This window comes from Mauremys reevesii, linkage group 12, assembly GCF_016161935.1.
Source record: "Mauremys reevesii isolate NIE-2019 linkage group 12, ASM1616193v1, whole genome shotgun sequence".
Lineage (NCBI taxonomy): Eukaryota > Metazoa > Chordata > Testudines > Geoemydidae > Mauremys > Mauremys reevesii.
The window spans coordinates 6689959-6710975 of NC_052634.1; the positions used below are offsets into that span (position 1 = coordinate 6689959).

General features: G+C 51.0%; 1 protein-coding gene across 2 annotated transcripts in view; it reads right to left on the reverse strand.

Annotated features, from left to right (window-relative positions):
* The window catches only part of USP2 (ubiquitin specific peptidase 2), a 68855-nt gene that overhangs the window by 18450 nt on the left and 29388 nt on the right, over positions 1-21017 (reverse strand). For both annotated transcript variants that reach the window (XM_039496287.1, XM_039496288.1), the window contains 2 exons: positions 16295-16345; positions 5364-5487 (listed from right to left, as the gene is read on the reverse strand). In XM_039496287.1, coding sequence (XP_039352221.1) covers positions 5364-5487; positions 16295-16345 — 175 coding nt within the window. The remainder of the gene's footprint in view (positions 1-5363; positions 5488-16294; positions 16346-21017) is intronic.

The window sequence follows — 21017 nt, forward strand, 5'->3', positions numbered from 1 at the left end:
CACAATCCAAGCGAGCACCCAAACCCCCGTACCATAGAGGGACACAAGAGCTTACCTTGCCCCGGTTAATATATAGTTAAAGTGGAACGCTTGAGCAGTAAGAGATTGAGACACCCACCCCAACCTACTCTGAAGGGATCTGAACCGGGATCAGCTCCCACTGCAAGTGCGCACCCTAACCCCCATACTGCAGAGGAACACAAGAGCTTACTTTGCCCTGGTTAATATATAGTTAAAGTGGAACGCTGGAGCAGTAAGAGATTGAGACACACACCCCATCTCAACCTACTCTGAAGGGATCTGAACCAGGGTCAGCTCCCACAGCAAGCACGCACCCTAACCCCCATACCGCAGAGGGATTTGAGAGCCTTCTTTTCCCCAGTTAATAGATAGTTAAAGTGAAACGCTTGCGAGGCAAGAGATCAAGGGGCCATCCCTTCTCAACAAACAGAAAGGGGAAGGGGTCTTGAACCAGCCACTCACTGGTTTGCGAGTGAGGAGCCAAACCACGGGACTACCGAGGGAGCCACAGGTAGGTTGGGGCCCAATTCTCATGTACTATTTACTGCCAGTGGCCCATCTTCAGCAGAAAAGAGGGGGAGCCCCCACATCCCAGCCCGGCACTTAGGCCGTTCAGTTAAGAGCTAAGTGCTCAACTCCCTTCTCTTCAAGAAGAAAGGGGATAGGAACTGCCAACCTCCCGGCCGGTGGGCACGCGCTCCAACCACCGCACTAACCCAACCAGCCAGCTGGGGGTCTGGCCCAATGACTATGTCACCAAAGTGACCCTCCTTCAACAGAAAAGACAGAGAGAGTCCCCACATGGGAAAGCCGCCTAGCCCGGCACTCAGGCCATTCAGCGGAGAGGCAGGAGATCAAGGTTCACATCCCGTCTCAGCAAGAAGGAAGGGGCTTTGAACCCCAACCGCCCACATGCTGGGCACGCAGCACAAGCCCCTGACTACAGCGCGCTGCTGAGTGTCTGGTTGGCCCCGTGACTATGTAATGCAAGTAAATGGACCAGCTTCAGCAGAAAAAAAGAAAGAGTCAAGGGGCCCAAGCGCCCCAGGAGAACACCTCTGAGTCCAGCAGCTGGCGCTTTGCTGCAGAACAGGCCATTCGAGTCCTTCCTCAGCAAGCTGGGGGAGGAGTCGAACTAGCGTCAACCACACGCCAGGTAAGTACCTGAGCCACTGGACTACAGAGAAGTGTGGGTAGCAAGTTTGCCCAGTTACTACTGAAGGAAAGTGGCACAGCCTCCACGCGCTACAACCGGCAAGCCCCCTCAGGCTCTCCTTTCCTTTGGCGCCGGGGCTCGCGCTCGAGAGACTGCAGGGCCCTCTTCGACTCCCTGCTCGTCAGGCGGGGAGAAAGAAATTGACCCAGCGTCTTCCCCTCCCAACCTCTGCTTGTCGGCCACGGCCAGGAACCCCTCAGGTGACTTAGGTGCCTAACCCACTCAGCGTGAGCTGGTTAGGGACCTGCCCAACGCCTCGCAAAACAGCCCAGGGAGAAGGAGGCAGAGGCCTCCCGTGTAACTTTTAGCCTAGTGGTTAGGGGCCTCGCCTGGGAAAAGAGACAGTTAAGGCTGGCTCTGATAGAGGTCTAGACAATCATGCCTTGGGTGCAGAACGTGCCTCAGGACGTGTTATTCACCCCTTCACGCGACGCAAGAACCAGGGGGGGGTCACTCGCTGGAATTAGTAGGCAGCGGGTTTAACCCAAACCAAAGGCAGTACGGGCGAGGCTCATCTTACGCGCATTTAACTGGCACGAATTCAGCCTTGCGCGGTCCTGAAGGAAAGGACAGCCCGAGGAGGCTTGCTCGTTGGAGCGTGTTGAGGCGGTGCCACTTCCATTCAGTAGGAACCGGCCAGTGCTGAGACATGAATCCCTCTGTAGTCCAGTGGCTTGGGTTCTTACCCAGCATGTGGATGATGCAGGTTCCACTCCTTCCTCAGCTTGCTGAGAAGGGACTGGAACAGCCATCTCCTCTCTCCAAGGTGAACATGCCGCTGCTGGGCTAAGAGGGGTTCTCATTAGGGCCTGGGGGCTATGTCTTATTTTTGTCTGCTGCAGTTGTTCCACTTTCACTACATATTCATGGGGCCGTAAGTTTGGCAACTAGCTTGGTGTGGTGTGGTGGGCTGGTGTGGTGACTGGCCTGTAGGAGGCCAGGGTTCAAATCTTCTTTATGCTGCCTGTGACGGGATTCGAACCTTGGTCTTTTACCTGGCAAGTGAACGGCCTAAGTGCTGGGCTAGGCAGTATTCTGCCCCTGGGGCTCCCTTGCTCTTGTCTGTTGAAGCTGCTGCTCTTTCATTACATACTCATTGGGCCAAAGCACAAACAAGCAGCCCTGTGTGGTCTAGCGGTTGGGGTTGTGGCTGGCCTGTGGGTGGCTGGGGTTCAAATCCCCTTTATGCTGCCCGAGATGGGATTGAAACCTTGGTCTCTTACCTGGCAAGTGCTGGGCTAGGAGGTATTCCAATGGGCTGGCTCCCTCAGTGTTTCCTATTGAAGGTGCCAATGTCATGACATAATTAAACAGTCACTGGGTCACACCTACCCTGTGAATCCCTCTGTGGTCTGGATGGCTTTGTCTCAAGTGGGGCAGGTGGTGGTTCAAATCCCCTTTATGCTGGCTGAGACGGGATTTGAAGGGTGATTGCCTACGTCTCAACCCAATGGCCTAAGTGCCTGGCTAGTGGGCTGTGGGGTCTCCCTCGGTCCCTTCTGTTGAAGGCAGGGCACATTCAGTAAATATGACATGAGAATTGGGCCCTGAGCTCTGTGTGATTCCCACTATAGCCTGGTGGTTTGGGTGCTTACTCCAGGAGTAAAGTGGTGCAGGTTCAAATCCCTTCCCTGAGATGGGGTGGGCATCTCAATCTCTTACCGCTCAAGTGTTCCACTTTAACTATATATTAACTGGAGCAAGATAAGCTGTTATGTCCCTCTGTGGTATGGGGGCTAGGGTGCTCGCTTGGCTTGTGAGTCACCTGGGTTCAAGTCCCCACTCAGGAGGGCCTCTGGTGGGTGAGATGAGACCCCAGTCCTAGCTGAGCAAGAGGCCTGTAGCAGGGCCTCTGGTGGGTGAGAGGAGACCCCCCTACTAGCTGAGCAAGAGGCCTGCAGCAGGGCCTCTTGCTCTTTTAATTAAAGAAGCCCCTTTAATTAAAAGGGCAAGAGGGCCTGCTCCAGGCCTCTTGCTCAGCTAGGAGGACATCTCCTCTCACACACCAGAGGCCCTCCTGCCCTGCTACTGGCCTCTTGCTTAGTTAGGAGGGGGTCTTCTTTCATCCACCAGAGGCCCTCCTGTCCCACAGGGCAGGGAGTTGAACCAGGGTCACCCACAATCCAAGCGAGCACCCTAACCCCCATACCATAGAGGGACTTGGGAATGTTTCTTGCTCCGGTTAATATATAGTTAAAGTGCGACACTTGAGCAGTAATAGATCAAGTTGCCATCCCTTCTCAAGTAACATGGAAGGGATTTGAACCAGGGTCACCCACAATCTAAGCAAGCACCCTAACCCCTGTACCACAGAGGGACTTACAACTGTCTGTTTTTCCGGTTAATATATAATTAAAGTGGAACGCTTGTGAGGGACAAGATCAAGGGGCCATCCCCTCCCAACAAACAGAAAGCGGGGTTTGAACGAGCCACTCACCCAGCTGGGGACAAGGAGCCACACCATAGGACTACCACGGGAGCCACAGGGCCCCCTTCTCACATGATGTTTACTGAAAGTGGCCCACCTTCCACAGAAAAGGGAGGGAGACCCCCACAGCCCACTACTTCCTAGCCAGGCACTTAGACCATTCAGTTGAAATATATGTCATATAATTTTTTCAGAGGTGGGAGCTGGTGTCTCACTGGTATCTTCACTGTGCAAACAAGCAGCTCTCGGTAATGTGGACTGGGGGTTGTTTGCTAAGAGGAACAAAACAACTGAGAAACTGCCACCAACAGTAGCCTCCTTCAGGCAGCACCTGAAACTTGCAAATTATCAGCTCACATGGAATCATGAAACAAATTCAGTATCTTCAAGTATCCCCTGTTACCTCTGGATGGGTGACAGACAGCATGGGACAGCTCATCCCTACCGTGGTGGTGCTGCTGCCTGCTCCAGAAGCCACCCTTCCCTTTGCGTAGTGTAGCTGTGAGAGTGCCTGTGGAATGAGGAGATGCGACCCCCGCAGAGAAGATTTGCTGTGCTCCCATGCATGCAGCTGTGACAGGGATGAGTGTAGAAGCAGATTATCTGACTGGGGGGAGCAGAAATGTTTCAACTATCCGCATACTATTGAGACTATGTGAGTAAATATAGCTCAAAGGGGTGCTGCATTAGCCATTCTTTAGAAGTAGGAGTTACATTGAAAGCACATGGCTACATTTTGTTATTCACACAATATAGTCAGACAAGACATTCCACAGCCCTTCTGCTAAGAGTCATTACTGTTCTATAAGGCATTCACATGGATTGTCATTGTATTCAGTGATAGTAAGAAGATAACTATAGTTGTACCTGTGTGCTTTAGATGTATGTCTCCAGTTGAGCAGACACCATCAGAAATGTGTGTTTTATATTGAGGGATTAGAGGTTTTGTTATCTATGTAATTTATAAAAATAACACACAGAAAAAGGTTTCCCCAGTCAGTCCATTCTACAAATAATGACAAATATTTTGATGTATTACATGGTACAAACAAACGCATACTGTCACGTGACTACAGCCTTTTGCTTTAACCTCAGACAAACAAGAACAGGGAAATGTGTAAAACATATCACCTGGGACTAAATATGTCCCAAACATTCCAAAACAGCGTTATTTGAGCGCATAGAAGTTTTCTGACAATTTTGAACAAAATTAGTCTGTTTCTTCGCATTATGGCCGTTTCTGTGATTTTTCCACATTGGATGCCTAGGAACCTTTAAACATCAACACCACTTCCAGCATCTACAACCCTCCTGCTGCTGACCACCAGATATGTGACTAACATGTGGTAGCAACCAATTTTTTCTAGTTGATGGGTTTACCCCTTAGTGTCTCCAAATGGGTCTGGGCAGGTAGACTAGTGATGGTGTGGCAAAGGAGTCACCGAGGGCAGGGGCTGGCAGGAGATGTGAGAAGCAAAGAGCCAACATGACTCTCGCATCCTAGGAAAATCTTCTTGACATGGAGCCGGAGGGCCAAGAGGCTGGGAGCCCCGTTTAGACAGGGTCACTCGCCGAGGGGGAGCTGCACTGAAAGGCCAAGCTGTAGGCCCCGGCTCAGGCCACAATCTGCCAAAGGGACGGGCCAGGTGGAGCCCTGGCATCTCCCAGCCCTGGCTGCAGGCACCCGGCTCTCCTTACCTGCCATCAGTGCGGTGTGCATACGGCTGTTGCTGTTGAGGTCCCGCACGTACTGGTTCTGCAAGCAGTAGTCCCGGAGCTCCTTTGTGTTGCTCAGACACTGCAGGATGGAGTTCATGAAACACTGTGGGGGAGGCAGAAGAGAAACCATGGCAACAGGAGACAGGACAATTCCAGCTGTGGGGGAGATCCCTGGGAAAGGGGCACCGGTGCCAGGGGTGCTGGGAAAGCCCACCTCAACCTGGTGTTTCAGCCACATCACTGGAGGGCACTGGAGAGAAGGATCATCTGATCTGATCTGTCTCTCTAGAGCAGGGGGTCTCAGGCTTCTTCAGATGGGGGAGATTGCCCATTAGAACAGAAACATCTGGGGATCCCGCTGCAAAGAGGGGGGTTGTAACTCCGTCAGACCTGTCTGCAGCCCCCAGGCTGTCTGTGCCATGCAAACCGGGGAGCTTGGGGGGGAGTTTGTTGGAGAGAGAAAGAATAAAATCAGCATGGTCTGGAAAGGCCGCGTAGCTAATACCAGCACTGCTCCTGGCTCCTCCCCCTCACCTGCGTCCAGACAGAGAATCCGACCCAGGACGCTTCTACCTAGGTCCTGGTGTGGATTTGCAGAGACTGTGGCCTGCATTTCCCAGTCATAGAAAGCCGGTGGGGGGCGGGGAGGGGGACCATCCTGCATGAGAGGTGTCCCTTGGTAAAATCTCTCAGGAAGCAGGTGGGAGAGCTACTGGAGGAGGTGGCTAGGCTGAGGAGCATTGGTGAAACAGGAAGAATTCAGTGAAAACATGCACACGGAGACCCCCGCAGGCAGAGGAAGCAATCCAGCTGCGGAGGACTGCAATAGCACCACGGAGGGAGGAGGAAACAGCTCCTGAACTGCGGGGAAGTTGGCTGCTGGCTAGTTCTGGAAGTGCTCCACCTCTGCTCTCAACCCACTGTGGATAGAGATAAAAAAACAGTATGCTGCCCTGGTAAGGAGGGATGAGGAATCTCCCCCAAAGGTGGTGGAGGAAGAGAAGCCATGACCCCGAGCAGATCAGCAGTGACCACAGGGCTCTGGCAGTGAGGGTGAAGGAGTTGGGGGTGCAGGCGGTGTTCTCATCAATCCTTCCAGTCAAGGGTAGGGACCCAGGCAGAGATAGACATGTCCTGGAGGTGAACACACGGCTGCACAGTCATAGTGTCACCAGGAAGACTTCAGCTTCCTCCACCATAGGATGATGCTTGTAGTGGGGCAGTCACCCCGCTCCGGTTTAGAAGGGGTTAAAAGCCAGCCATTGGGGAGGGCTGAGAATCAATAAGAAAAGGCTGGGAGGCAGCCAATCAGGGCCAGGCTGGGCCCTATAAAAGAGCTGCAGGGCTAGAGGGCAGTCAGTCTCTCTCTAACTTTGGAGAGAGATGGAGGTAGCTGCATGGAGGAGCAAAGGATACCTTGGGCAGAGCAGAGCTGGGGAGCTCAGGCTTGGTGATCTCCCAGAAAGGCCTAGGGAGGAACTGGGGCTGCAGGTCCAACCTCCTTGCCAATGATGAGTGTCCATCACAGACTGCAGTTTGCCCATGGTGAGAAGGGGCTAGATGATGACTGGCAGTAGACATGGAAGCAAGGTGGGTATTGGGGTCTCCCTGAGAAGGGAGACCCAGAGAGTGGGGGCACTGCTGTGGGCAGCACCCCAAGGGAAAGGGCATCAGGGTCCAGGAGGGACACTGGCCAGCAGGCAATGCTCTCAGGGCAGGGAGCTGGGGTGAAGGGGGTGCAGTAGGGTGTTGGGATGCAGGCAGGGGGCTCAGGTGGTTAGGGTGTGGGATGCAGGAGGGTTTGGGGCTCTGGCCTGGAGCGGCTCTAGGGTGGCAGCAGCACTCAGTGAGGCTAAGGCAGGCTCCCTGACCCTGCACCACTCCAGGAAGCGGCTGGCACCACGTCCCTTGGGGGAATGTGGGGGTGAAAAGCAGAGGACTAAGTGTGCTGCCTTTGCCTGTGTGTACCTCTCCCAAAGCTCCCATTGGCTGTGGTTTCCTGTTTCTGGCCAATGGGAGCTTCTGGGGCACACACAGGCAAGGGCAGCACATGGTGCTCTCTTCCCCAGGGGCTGCAGGGATATGGTGCAGACCGCTTCTGGGAGCGGTGCAGGGTGGCTGTAGAACTGATGAATGGAATGGTTTTTAATTGTTCACTTTATCAATATCACTTTTGTTCACTGTTTGTTTGCCATCCACTACATTTGTCTATATTGTCATTCAAACCCATTTTAAAATGCTCACTCTGTTTTGTAAAAGCTTCCTTCAACCTTCATTTGTGCAAATCCTGCTGTACTTATTAGTTTAGTTTAGATGTGTGACTGAGGTATGTATGGATGATGGAATCAACCTCCAGCCCCAGCCTGTCCTGATGAAACAAAGTTCAAACACCACCAGGTGAAGATGCAGATGAGCCCTAACAAAGTAACAAGAGTCCACCCTAAAAAGAGAAGGTGCAATAGAAGAGAGATCAAAGCCAGGTCAGAGGCTGAAAGTCAAGCCTGCAACTAATGGGTGATCAATCACCAAACCCAGAGGCAGCCTGACACAGCAAGACCTATAGACTCTGGATTCAAACTAAAGCCTACAAAAGGGATGGGTGAGATGGCAGCAGAATATTAGCCTTAGAAGTCTTCCAACATGGAAGAGCATTGGTGCAGGCCCAACAGAGACCCAGCTCGTCCTTGTGCCTGGCTTTCCTGCCCAGCTAGCTGCCACAAGCTATGAACTCAAGCTATTTCAGGACTGGTAACTATGCAGCAGCTGCAGAACATCTGATGGATGTGTGTGGGGGTCTGTATAGGTATTGGGTATAGTGTGTATGTGTGTGAGGATTAAAATATTAGTTAGTCATAAATCAAATTGTTATCCTAATATGGAATTTGTCTTGCCCCTAAAAAGATCCTGTGTAGTTTTGTCTGTACAACATTATTGGTGAAGAATGCAAAGGGGAGCAAGCATAGAATCCAGTTATTATAAAAACTGGTGTGCACACCACCAGCTTTAGTGAGCCTGGCACTATAGGAAAAATTGTAAACTTTCAGTTTATTAACCACAAACTCTGAAGGAAATAGGACTTTAGGTTTAAATCTTATTCAAATAGTAAAATACTATGCATTGAGACCATTATGATTAAAAGGTATACACACCCTTGGTCATAGCAGGGCTGAGAAGGAGAAGTTTAGCATCCCTCTCCACCCTGGACTGCTGGGGGGAAATAATTGGAGGGGGTATACCCCCAGTAGTAGTAAGGGGCAACAGGAGGAGGACTTAGAGATCCTCGCTCCAAACTGAAAAATCCTAGGGACATACACCCTCAGCTGTAGCAAGACTGAGCTAAAGAGGAGAACTTAGTGTTTCTCGCTCTGATCCTGGGAAGGATTTTTATAGTTTGTGTATGAACCCTTGGTGGTGGTAGGCTGAATGATACAGAGGGAGGTTTAGTGTTTCTCCCTCTGGCCCAGAGAGGGTTTTGCTCTTCCAGCAGTTAAAAAGGTCAATTTGCTCTTTTAGGAATTAGGGGTTATAGTGCTTGATATTTATCAATTTGGTTTTGTTGTGGTTAGTTGGTTGCTCACAACTAGTGTGTAGAATGTTTAAAAAACCACTGTCTAAAGAGATCCTTAAACCCAAAAGAACAAATTGGCTAGGTACTTTTTAATATATAAACCCTCAACTCCAATGAAAAAGGAAGCAGCTGCAGTTTGGCTTCTGTGGAAAACCTGTAATAAGGTTCCTTCAATTGGCTAAATGTAAAAAAACTGCACCAAGATTTACAAGCTTCTGCCCCTGAGGAGAAAAATGTATGTAGAACCAAACTCAGTTAGATGCTGTTAAGGTTGGGTACAGAGATAAAACAGCACTCAAATCTTACAGCAGCAGTAACTTCAGAAGAAACATTTAAGACTCCAGAAGGGGCAGACTTTTGGGACCCCTCTGGAGATTGGCAAGGGATATTTAGGTAGATTCCTCCTCCCAGGGCCAAAATGCCATTGCAACAGTGCCTGCTTCTACCTCAGACCTCCAGGCCATGGCAAAGTAGCTGGGGATTTTAAAAAAATTAAACTAACAAAGAAATGCACCAGTTAATTAGCATGCATGCAGCCCCAAGTACCAACACACTGGTTGAGACAGACCCTGCTCAGACATGTGGGAGCCCTGTGCTAATTTGTTTCTAAGCTTCTATCTTTCAGGCTCTAAACCAAACATCAGAAATACCATGGTTATAGTGCTGTGACAAAGTCTGTGTTGCATGTTCTGTCTCTCTAGTGGTGTCCTGTGCTAGCACTGGGTCCAGAAAAAGAGCAATAGTACACTAGACAGGGCAAATGTCTTTTCGTCTCTCTATCAATCATCACTTGTGTCCAAAAAGCTTTGGTCCCCAGTGCATCAGGTTTGTTTTGTTAGGTTCTCTAAAAGTCAACTTGTTAGTTTTTAATACATTTGTATTGTTAGTTCCACACTTACCTCTATGCTCCCTGGTTCTACTTTCCCAAGCCCTAAAGGGTAGTTGGGGGGGGGGGGGGGGCAAAACCTGTAAGACCTTGGCCCATAATTGTAGGGCCCATCTTTCAGGTCCCAAAAACTTAACTGTTAAATAGGGAATTCTGCAACATTTTTAGCAACTAAATGTTTAAGTACAAATCAGCTTAATCTTGCATAACAACTGTGGTCCTCCTACAAAATCTTACTTGTTGTGTGTGTTTAAGAAGGTCCTGACCAAACTTGGGCCTCAGGTTATTTGTCAATGTACCCAATAATTGTAATGGGGATGGTTTTACTGAATCCCAATTAAAACTATAATTGTTTGCATTTGTGTGTAGGTTATATCTGGCACTTAGTCAATTGTAATAGTTTGTTATATTCACCTGGTTATAATTGCTTAGTTGTCCTTGTAGGGCACAGGTGATCTGTTGCAAACAAACCAATCTAATAATAGATCAAGGGGCAGAGGGTTGTAGGAGCAGCCCACCTGGTCAGCAGTTCTAAATATAATTCAGCCCATCATTGTCCCATTAGTAATTTAACTTATGCTGGTTCTGCCTTAAAACAACTACATAAAGTGTGACCCATTCAATACCCCTGGATTGAAGGGTCAAAAGGGGGACAATGTAGAACTAATGAATGAAATTGTTTTTAATGGTTCACTTTATCAATATCCCTTCTGTTTACTGTTTGCCATCCACTACATTTGTCTATATTGTAACTTCTGTTCACTGTATTGTAATTGAAACCCCATTTTAAAATGCTCACTCCATTTTGTAAGAGCTTCCTCCAACCTTCATTTTTACAAATCCTGCTGTAATCTTTTTAGTTTAGATGTGTGACTGAGGTATGTATAGATGATGGAATCAACCTCCAGCCCCAGCCTGTCCTGATGAAATAGTTCAACCACCAGGTGAAGATGCAGAGAAGAGCCCTAACAAAGTAACAAGAGTCCACCCTAAAAAGAAAAGGTGCAATAGAAGGAAGATCAAAGCCAGGTCCCAGGCTGAAAGTCATGCCTGCAATTGACGGGTGATCAATCACCAAACCCAGAGGCAGCTGACACAGCAAGACCTATAGACTCTGGATTCTAACTAAAGCCTACAAAAAGGATGGGGGAGATGGGAGACTTTGGAGGGTAACATTCTGCTGCCAACATGGAAGGGCATTGGTGCAGGCCCAACAGAGACCCAGCTTGTCCTTGTGCCCAGCTTTCCTGCCCAGTTAGCTGCCACAAGCTATGAACCCAAGCTGCAAAATCAGCCACGAACTCAAGCTATATTCAAGACTAACTATGCAGCAGCTGCAGAACATCTGATGGGTGTGTGTATAGGTATTAGGTGTGTGTATAAGGATTAAAATCTTAATTTGATTTGTGACCAATAACTATCATAATAAATGTGGCATCTTTGTCTTGCCCCTAAAAAGATCCTGTGTAGTTTTGTCTGTACAACATGGTCATCCTGTGGGCTGGATCAAAGCCCTGAGGGGCTGTAGTTTACCCACCCCTGTTCTGCTGTTATCCCTCCTACTGTTCCTTAGAATAAAGACAATTGACTTCAGGAAGGCAGATTTTAGCAAACCCAGAGAATTGGTAGGTAAGATCCCATGGGAAGCAAGTCTAAGGGGAAACTTTAGCAGAGTGGGCAGTTTTTCAAGAGACATTACTAAGGGCACACATGCAAACTATCCCCATGCGTAGGAAAGATAGTAAGTATGGCAAGAGACTACCCTGGCTTAACCAGGAGATCTTCTATGACCAGGAACTCAAAGCATCATACAGAAAGTGCAAACTAGGTCAAGTTATGAAGAATGAATATTAAACACAAGCATGTAAAGACAAATGGGATTCAACTAGTTAGGGACCTAGAAGGTAACAAAACATATTACAAATTCATTACAACAGTGGTTTTAGACTAAGATTTCCAAAGGGGTCTGCATCTCCAGTCAAAAATTTTTTAGGGGTCTTCAGTGGAGAAAGTCGAAACCACTGCAGTACAAGCAAGAGGAAGGGCAGGCCCATTACTCAGCAAGGAGGGAAGGCAGTAACAGTAAAGGCAGTGGCTGAAATGTTAAATGCCCTTTTTGTTCTGGTTTTCATCAAAATAGTTAGATTGGTCAACTAACACGAACATCAGTGTACATGGAGTAGGATTTGAGGATAAAATAGGGTAAGAACTAGTTAAGAATTACTTAGACAAGTTAGTGGTTTTCCCCCCAGGTAGAATACATCCTAGAATACTTAAGGGACTGGCTGAAGGGATCTCTGAGCCATTAGCAATTATCTTTTGGGATATCTCCTGTCCTCCATGAGATCTCAAAGACTGGAAGAAAATAAATGTTGTACTGATCTAAAAAATTGGGGGGAAGAGAAGACAGGGAAGGATAACTCAGGGAACTAGACTACTTGTGACAGTGTACCCCATAAGACATGAGCACCCCATAAAGCATGTATGATAATTAGAATAGGGTTTTGCTACATATGCCAGTAACCTTTGCATAGATGTTATGATCTACTGGTTATGTTCATCCTAGTTGTATGCAGGTACCATTTGTGTTCAAAGTTATGAACATTGGCTGTATAATTGCTTGACTTTTAAGTGGCCTTAATTAGAACATTTGGTCTCTTCCTGGGAAAGGAACGTGCAAGTTAAATGTTCAATCAGGAAGCACTTAACAGACAAAAGAGCTTGAAGACTTATGTGGATTGGAGTCCACCTGAGGATGTTCAAGGAAGCATGTGGGTAATGGCTGCTACTTGCAAGACCTGAGTCATAGAATCTCAGGGTTGGAAGGGACCTCAGGAGGCCATCTAGTCCAACCCCCTGCTCAAAGCAGGACCAAACCCAACTAACTATGGGCATGCGACTTGCCTATGTGATTCCAAATCGCTGTTTTTGTGACTAGATGCTACACAGGGTGATGGGGTGTCTCCACCCACAAGAGTCTATTTAAACCCCTGGGAGACCCCTTCACTGTGTCTTCAGCTGGCAAAAGAAGGAACCTCTCCACTCCCCACCCCAAGGATACTTGAAGGAAACTGGAACAAAGGACAGTAACTACAGGGAGTGGGAGTGAGTGCTGGATCCAGGCTAAAAGGAGATTCTCCTGTAAAAGGGAGCCTTCTGCAGCTGGTGAGGATCTTACATGTTTAGTTTGATTAGACAGATTTGCACATTTTATTTTGCTTAACTTACTTTGTTCTGTCTGTTACTACTTGGGACCACTTAAATCCTACTTTCTGTATTTAATAAAATCACTTTTTTACCTATTAAAGTGGAGTATATATTAATACCAGGGGAGTGAACATCTGTGCATATCTCAGTGTTATAGAGGGCAAACAATTTGAGTTCACCCTGTATAAGCTTTATACAGGGTAAAATGGACTTATTTGGGTTTAGACCCCATTGGGAGTTGGGCATCTGAGTGTTAAAGACAGGAACACTTCTGTGAGCTGTTTTCAGGTAAACCTGCAGCTTTGAGGCAAGTAATTCAGACCCTGGGTCTGTGCTGGAGCAGACAGGAGTGTCTGGCTCAGCAAGACAGGGTGCTGGAGTCCTGAGCTGGCTGGGAAAACAGGAGCAGGGGTAGTCTTTGCACATGGGGTGGCAGCTCCCAGGGGGGTTTCTGTGACCAACCTGTCGCCTCACTCATCTTAAATTCTCCATTACTTATAAAGATAATGGAGCAAAGAATCAATTTGCACTGATTTAGAAGAGAAGGTAATGGTTAACATGTTGGCTTGTTCTTGACATCTTACTGTCCTTCTTTGACATTGTGGATGTGGGGAAACAGGAGGTGTGATGAGTCTTGACTTCAGTAAGGCTTTTGATACTATCTCACAGGAGCTTCTCCTAAACAAACTCTGGAACTATAGCCCAGATGAACCTGCTACAGGGTGGGTGCCCAACAATTGGGAAACTATACTCAGACCATTATTTGGTGGGTCAGTCAAGCTAGAAGGGCATAGTGAGCAGGGCCCTGCAGGGATCAGTGTAGAGCCCAGTTCTAAACAAACTTCCATAAACAATTTGGAAAATGGTATAGAAAGTACACTTAGTATCAACTGCAGGCTATGGTGGGAGGGGTTGCAAGCCCTTTGGAGGACAGGATTCACATTCAAAATAGTCTGAAATAAATGGGATGAAATTCAATAAAGAGAAATGCAAAGTACTACACTGAGGAAGGCATAATGCTGGGGTCAGCAAACTTTCAGAAGTGGGGTGCCAAGTCTTCATTTATTCTCTAATTTAAGGTTTCATGTGCCAGTAATAAATTTTAACCTTTTCAGAAGGTTTCTTTCTATAACTAAATTCTTGTTGTATGTAAAGTAAACTTTTGAAAAAGTTTAAGAAGCTTAATTTAAAATTAAATAAAACGCAGAGCCCTCTGGACAGGCGGCCAGAACCCAGCCTGTGTGAGTGCCACTGAAAATCAGCTCATGTGCTGCCTTCAGCACACGTGCCATAGGTTGCCTATCCTGGCATAATCAATTGCACCAATACAAATGATGGCCTGGAAAGGACTACTGCAGAAAAGGATGTAGGGATTATTGTGGATCACAAACTAAATAATGAATGAACAGTGTAACACTGTTGCAAAAACAAGCAAACATGATTCTGGGATGTATTAGTAGGAGAGTTTGTAAGCAAGCCACAGGGCAATAATTCTTCTACTCTCCTCAGCACTGTTAGTACTCCTGCTGAGGCCTTGTGTCCAGTTCTAGGTACCACAGTTCAGGAAAGATGCAGACAAAATTGGAGAAAGTCCAGAGGAACAAAAATGATTAAATGTCTAGAAAAGTTGACCAAACAGGAATGACTGGAAAAAAAAGAGTTTGTTTAGTCAGGAGCAGAGAAGACTGAGGGGAGAGATAAGTACATTTAAAAAAAAAAACCTGTTCCCTTTACTCACTAAGGACAGGACAACAAGCAATGGGCTTAAATTGCAACAAGGGAGATTTAGATTAGACTAAAGTTTTCTAACAGGGCAGTTAAGCACAAGAACAAATTAGCTAGGGAGGTTGTGGAATCTCTGTCATTGGAGGTTTTGAAGAGCAGGTTACATACACCTGTGAGGGATAATACTTAGTTCTGCCACAGCACAGGGGAATTGACTAGATAACCTCTCATGGTCCCTGCCAGTTCTACATTTCTGTGGTTTCTATGTACATGGCATCTCAGCACAGCTCCAGGGCTGGCTCCAATCCACACTGAGGTAGCAGAGACAGAAAGCTGCTCCCATCTTATAGCAGCTGGGTGGTCTGGGATTGTTGGGGGGAGTTTCATGTGAATGGAGGGTGTCCACCTACCAACACTTGTTGGCAGTCTCAGCAGAGGGCCCTGGTACTGCAGCGCATCAGAGATGCAAGTGACAGACCCCTGGCCCAACTTGGGGGGGGGGGGAGTGAGGGTGCCCATGTGCCCAGGGTGAATGCTGCTTGTACAGCTGGAGAACTTACAGCTCTCTCTCTCTCTCTCAGAGAAATCTGACCAATGGCTGGGGAATGGGGCAGGGCCCTTTCACTCAGGTGGGGCCCCGTCACCATCTCTGAAGCCAATTAAATGGGGCTGAGAGCCAGGCACACCCAGTGCCACAGCTGGGCAAGCAGCGTGGGGTGGCTTTATTGCTGGCCCCAGCCCAAACTAATGATGCAGCTCCTGGCACCTGCTGATGAGCCACAGAGGAAGGAAGTTTCCAAACAGGCCCTTTCCCCTGGGGTTAAGGCCTCCCCAGCGAGGAGAAGGGAAGGCACTGAGAGCAGGCACTGGGGTGCTCAGCCCTTTGGAGTAGGTGCAGGGCATCCTGGGGCTGTCAGTCCATTGGGGTGAGTGGTAGGGATCCCTGGGTGCTCAGCCCCTGGGGGTGGCTACTGGGGATTCCTAGGCTCTCAGCCGCTGGGGGTGGCTGATGGGGATCCCCGGGCTCTCAGCTCGTGGGTGGGGGACTTCCTGCGGTGGCTTGGGGTTCCTCTTTCTATGGGTGTGTGGAGCTGCTTGGCAAGGCGGCTGCCGGAAGCGGTTACAGAAGAGCTGTGTGGTGGGTGGGGCGGGTTGGGGGACGGCTGGCAGAGCCAGGAAGGGAGTTCCTAGCATTAGCATAGTCTTTCCTGAGCAGGAACTGAGAAGGCCCTCTGGGGACCAGGTGTCTGAGTCAGGGTGGTGGGTGGGGCTGGGCACCAGGCCCTTGGGTAATGCATGTTGGGGAAGGGCGGCAGTGGCTGGGTGTGCGTGGGGGACAGTGATTGGGTGCAGGAGCCTGACAAACCAGTCCAGCGGTCAGGGCTCCCTAGCTGGGCAGCAGTCGCATCAGGGGCCATGTCTCCACGGTGCCCCGAGCAAGCCTGTGGGGATGGGGCATGGCGCGAGGGGACCCCTGCCCTGGGAGGGAACCCAGCAGACAGATGCTGCGGGGAAGGGACTCACCGTGTTGCCAAGGTTACGGAGGCCGGTCAGACCCTGCACCATCTTGGAGTTCTGCAAAGAAAGAGCACCGGGGGCAGATCAATGGCAGGGCTTGGGCGGCTCTCAGGCAGTCAGTCTAAAGCCTGTGGCAGACACAGTGGGGAGCAGTGACCGGAGAGCAGGGGGGCCATGCCCTCTGCCTGCCTGAGCATCCATGTAACAATCTAGGCTAGGAGGAAGCCAACAGGCAGCTTTCTACAGATGCTCACTGACTCCTGCATCTCCACAGCCTCTCCAGGGCACAGGCCAGTGTCACTATGTCCATGTTACAGATGGGGACACCAGGCCAAGGCCATATAGCCAGGCAGAACTGGGAAGGAGACCCAGGAATCTGGACTACTTGTTCTTTGTTCAGGGTACACCTCCCATTTAACACAATACTTCAAAGACCACCTCTTCCTGGGTCTGGGGAGCATTCCTGGCACCCTCAAGGTAGGACTTGCGCCCTCATGGCAGCATGACCTGAGCCCTTCCTCCCAGTGGTCATTAGGGATCCAAGTGCCAGAACACCCTCGGGGACCATGCGGGTATAGGAGCCTGGCTGAGTGAGCAATGTCCCCCTCTCGTGGTTGGTGAACATACAGGGTAACAGCCTACTACTGCTACCTGCTAGTGGAGTTACTCCTTCAACTTGAGTGGCAGAGACCTGTGCGTTTGGACCTACGTTCATTCCCAGCTAACAGGAGGGGCGAGGGGTCGTTACACACAGAGCTGAGGATGTTGACTGCACCAATGGCCAAGCAGAGACCCCAGGAGAAACACTCCAGCCTGCAGTGGGGTGAGAAGCGTAAGCCATGGAAGGCCCCCTCCCCTTAAAAGCACTGCCCGTGCCACTGTTCACCCCCATGCACACGCAGACCGCTGCGGCTCTGGCTGGCAGAGATGGGTCAGAACCGGAACCATCCCCCCACCTCCATCTTGGGCTTGGGGGCTCAGATTAAATGGGATCCGACTCAGCTGCCCAGAGGAGCATAGCCAAGCTGAGCTCAGCTGCAGCTTCTCCTGAGCACTCAGAACCTTCTCCTTCCTGCAGCCCTTGGGAACCAGGAGGGGAGGGGGCCTGTCAGAGGAACAGTGCTGCCCTGGCAGAGCCCATCCTGCCCTGCCCCCAGCTCGGTGCTGCCTTGGCGAGGGGCGGGGGCAGGCTGGCGAGGGGCGGGGGAATTCGGGCTTTCTCCCTGGAGCTCATTAATTCAGGATTCCTCAGACTCTTGCTGTGAGGGCACAGTCCAGAGATTCCTTCAGACACCCAGCCTGGCCCTGGGCTCAAAGTCCCAAGCAGCCTTTCTTCTGCCGTCTTTCATCCCTCACCTGTCTCCTCCCATCCCCTTAGCACCAACAGCTCCCGGGAGCAGAGTTCTGTATGCCACAGGTGAAGGCAATCCCCACACAGCTGATCTCTGGCCCCTGGATTTCCAGTGGGGCAGATCCTTGGAGACCAGGATGGGCGTGGCTGCAACACGCTGCCGCCCAAAGAGATCCCCTCACTAGTGAGGAAGGGTGGCCCATGGTTAGAAACACAGGTTCCCAGCTCTGCCTCAAACTCTTGGTGTGACCTTGAGCAGGTCGCTGGGGATGTGTCCGCACTGTGGCGGTCGGGAACCCCCGCAGCTCAGGTGTGCCCAACTGCGGCGGGGAGCGGGCCCCCCAGCCCGGGTGTGTCCACACTGCAGCAGGGAGCGAGAGAGTTTAAATGGGATTCCTTGGTCCTGCAGGGCTGTTGCTGAAGGACCAGTGAGTACAGTGGGACCGAGAGAAGCCCAAGGGGAACTTAAATAGCAACCACCCTGTGCCATCACCTTTCTTATTGGTTAACAGCTCTGCCATTCTATGAGACCCAATGGGAAGCATGCCCCTGTTCCAACCTGAAAGCGGAAAGTAACAGCGGTCATGGGGGAGGGTTGTTTGGGGTCCCAACCTGCTGAGCCCCTGCAGTGTAGCCGGATGAGGGGATGGGAAGCCAGGACTCCTGGGAATCTGTTGCTGAGCCATAACCCCACTGGGACTGACACCATACAGCGCGTAGGAGACAAACTCATTGTGCGGCCCAGAAGCAGTGCAGCCGGCACTGACAGAGGGCAGCCATGTCCAGAGAACCCTGGGCAGGGGTTGGGGGGATGCCCATGGCCTGTAATACTGAACAAGGATGTGAAAGCAGCTTTCTGTCACTACTTTCACCACCCAGCCTGAACTGGGTGCCCAGTTCAGGCAGCCGGAAGAGCCCCACTCAGCATGAAACGCTCCATCTGGGAGAGCATCAGGCAACCAGACCTTTGAAACTCCAACTATCTCGCTAAAGTACACTCACTGAAGTGCAAGCCAGCCTGGTTCAGCAGGGCAGCCGACTCTGCCAGTCTCCATGTCGCCCAGAGCGACAGCGCTGTGAGCTTCCTCACAGCAGTGCCCCAACACTGCCAGCCAGAGTGACAGCGCTGTGATGTGCCTCGCAGCAGTGCCCTGACTCTATCAGTTAGGAAAAGGCAATGTGAGCTTGCTCCAAGTGGTAGGTCTCCAGTGGCAAGAGCTCCCTTCCAACAATACCCTGTCACCGCCAGCTATGACAGCTGGAAGGCATCTCATGCAAAGCGCTGAGACAAGTGACAGACTCCAGCAGCTGGGCAAGTTAAAACTGACATGCATCCTGGCCATGTTACCAGAAAGAACAAGAGAGCAGGGACAGGCAGAGAAATGGGCAGTGCTGGGACCAGGAGCACAAACCCATGGGAGCAGAGAACTATGGGATCGAACAGATGACACAGACACATGGGGGGGAACGGACTTGGCCAAGACCACAGAGAGTCAGTGGCAGAACTGGGGATAGAACCCAGGAGTCCTGATTCCCGGCACTGCACTCTAAGTGCTAGATACCACTCCATCTTGGGACAGAGGCTAGAATCAGGAGGTCGGACGCCCATCCCTGTGCTCTCACCACTAGCCCAGCCTGCCTCTGTGGGCAGGAGGAGGAGTGCTGGGAGCCCAGGGGTGTGAGGTGTTGGAAGGCTGGGCTGTGGCTCTGTAGCTCTCCAGACGCCAGCAGCATGCAGTGCCCAGGGGGTTAAGGAAGAGACTCCCACTCCCCACACCATGTGAGGCTTAATGTCAGTGACGTTACCCCCCCCCCCCCCAAGCAGCGAGAGGAAGGGGAAGGAGAGGCCGCTGTGCCAGCAGCTCCAAAATAGCAGCGGCTGGTGTGTGTGTGGGAGGCCCCAGCAACAGCCCAAAATAACCCAGCTACAATTACACATGCTGCTTAGTGACAGCGCGGGCGTCACAGGCTGAGTCCCCATAGGGAGCGGGGCCAGGTCATCCATGCCCAGCCCCTGCCTTGCAGGCCCTGCCCTGCTTACAACCAGGGTGACTGGGCAGGTGATGGTGGACCCTAATCTGATCCGAGAACAGCAGGATCGTCCTGAGCACAGAGTCACCCTGCCAGGGCTCTGGGAGCTGCCCCACAGCAGTGCCCTGTCACTGCCAGCTAAGGGGCTGCAGTGATCTAAGCCTCCCCACAGCAGTGCCCTGCCGGTCCCAGACACTCCTCACCCTGGCGCCAACCCTCTCTGGACACTTTAACCATCTCTCTTTTAGGAGGACTCCTGCTCTGGCCCCGAAGCTCCCAGCAAAGCCAAGCAGCCCCTTGCGATTAGGCCTCAGGGATGGGCTGTCTAGTGAAGGGGGGGGGATAGCTCAGTGGCTTGAGCATTGGCCTGCTAAACCCAGGGTTGTGAGTTCAATCCTTGAGGGGGCCATTTAGGGATCTGAGGTAAAAATCTGTCTGGGAATTGGTCCTGCTTTGAGCAGGGGGTTGGACTAGATGACCTCCTGAGGTCCCTTCCAATTCTGTGAAATGTAAACGAAGACACGGCTACAGCTGAGGAAACGAGGAATCCCCAGGTCTGGGCTCACCCCTCCCTCCCACTCTGTGAGTGAGCCGAAGTTGAGTCAACAGCCCCCTGGGTAGCATGATAAAGGGGGACAAGCCCCAGGGTAGGATCCTCCTAGGACTCTACACGAGGCCTGCTGTGGGGCTACCGTGCAGGGAAGCACCAACAGACGCATCTTGCTACTTCAGAACCAAATGCTGATAAATGGGCGCAGCCCATCTAACTCGCACCTGAATCAGCTGCAGGAGACAGGCCAGGACATTGCCCAACTTCCATACACCGCCTCCTGGCTACTCTGCACAGGTAGCCGCCGAACCCTGCGAGCTTCCCCTCAGCAGTGCCCTGACTCAGTGGGAGCTGGGCACCTTGTGCAGAGCCCAGAAAGCAGTGACTGATCTGGCAGATGGTTATGGAAAAACTGACAAGTGGCCTCCTGGATTATCATACAGGAGAGAGGAGTGGGAGGGGCAGCGAAGAGGTGAGGGGGATGAGGCATGCATGCTGGCTGCCTCAGGTCATTGTAACCCTGCAGGAATTCGGCTGGGTCTGGGCCCTTATTAAAAGGGACTGATGCAAGTGGCAGGGATGGGGGATCTCCCATCCTACCGCCACCAGGGCCATATAAGCCCGCAGGTGGAGCAGCAGGGCCTGGGGAGGTTCTTAGGGGGTGACAGCCAGCGGGGAGCACAGATGGAGCTGATTTATCAGCTAGAGGGGCTGGGCTGCTGGAAGGGCCCCCTGCCTAGTTGGGCCTCTCCCCACAGTCCCCTGAGGCCCCACTTTCCCCCCATTAAGGTGCATTC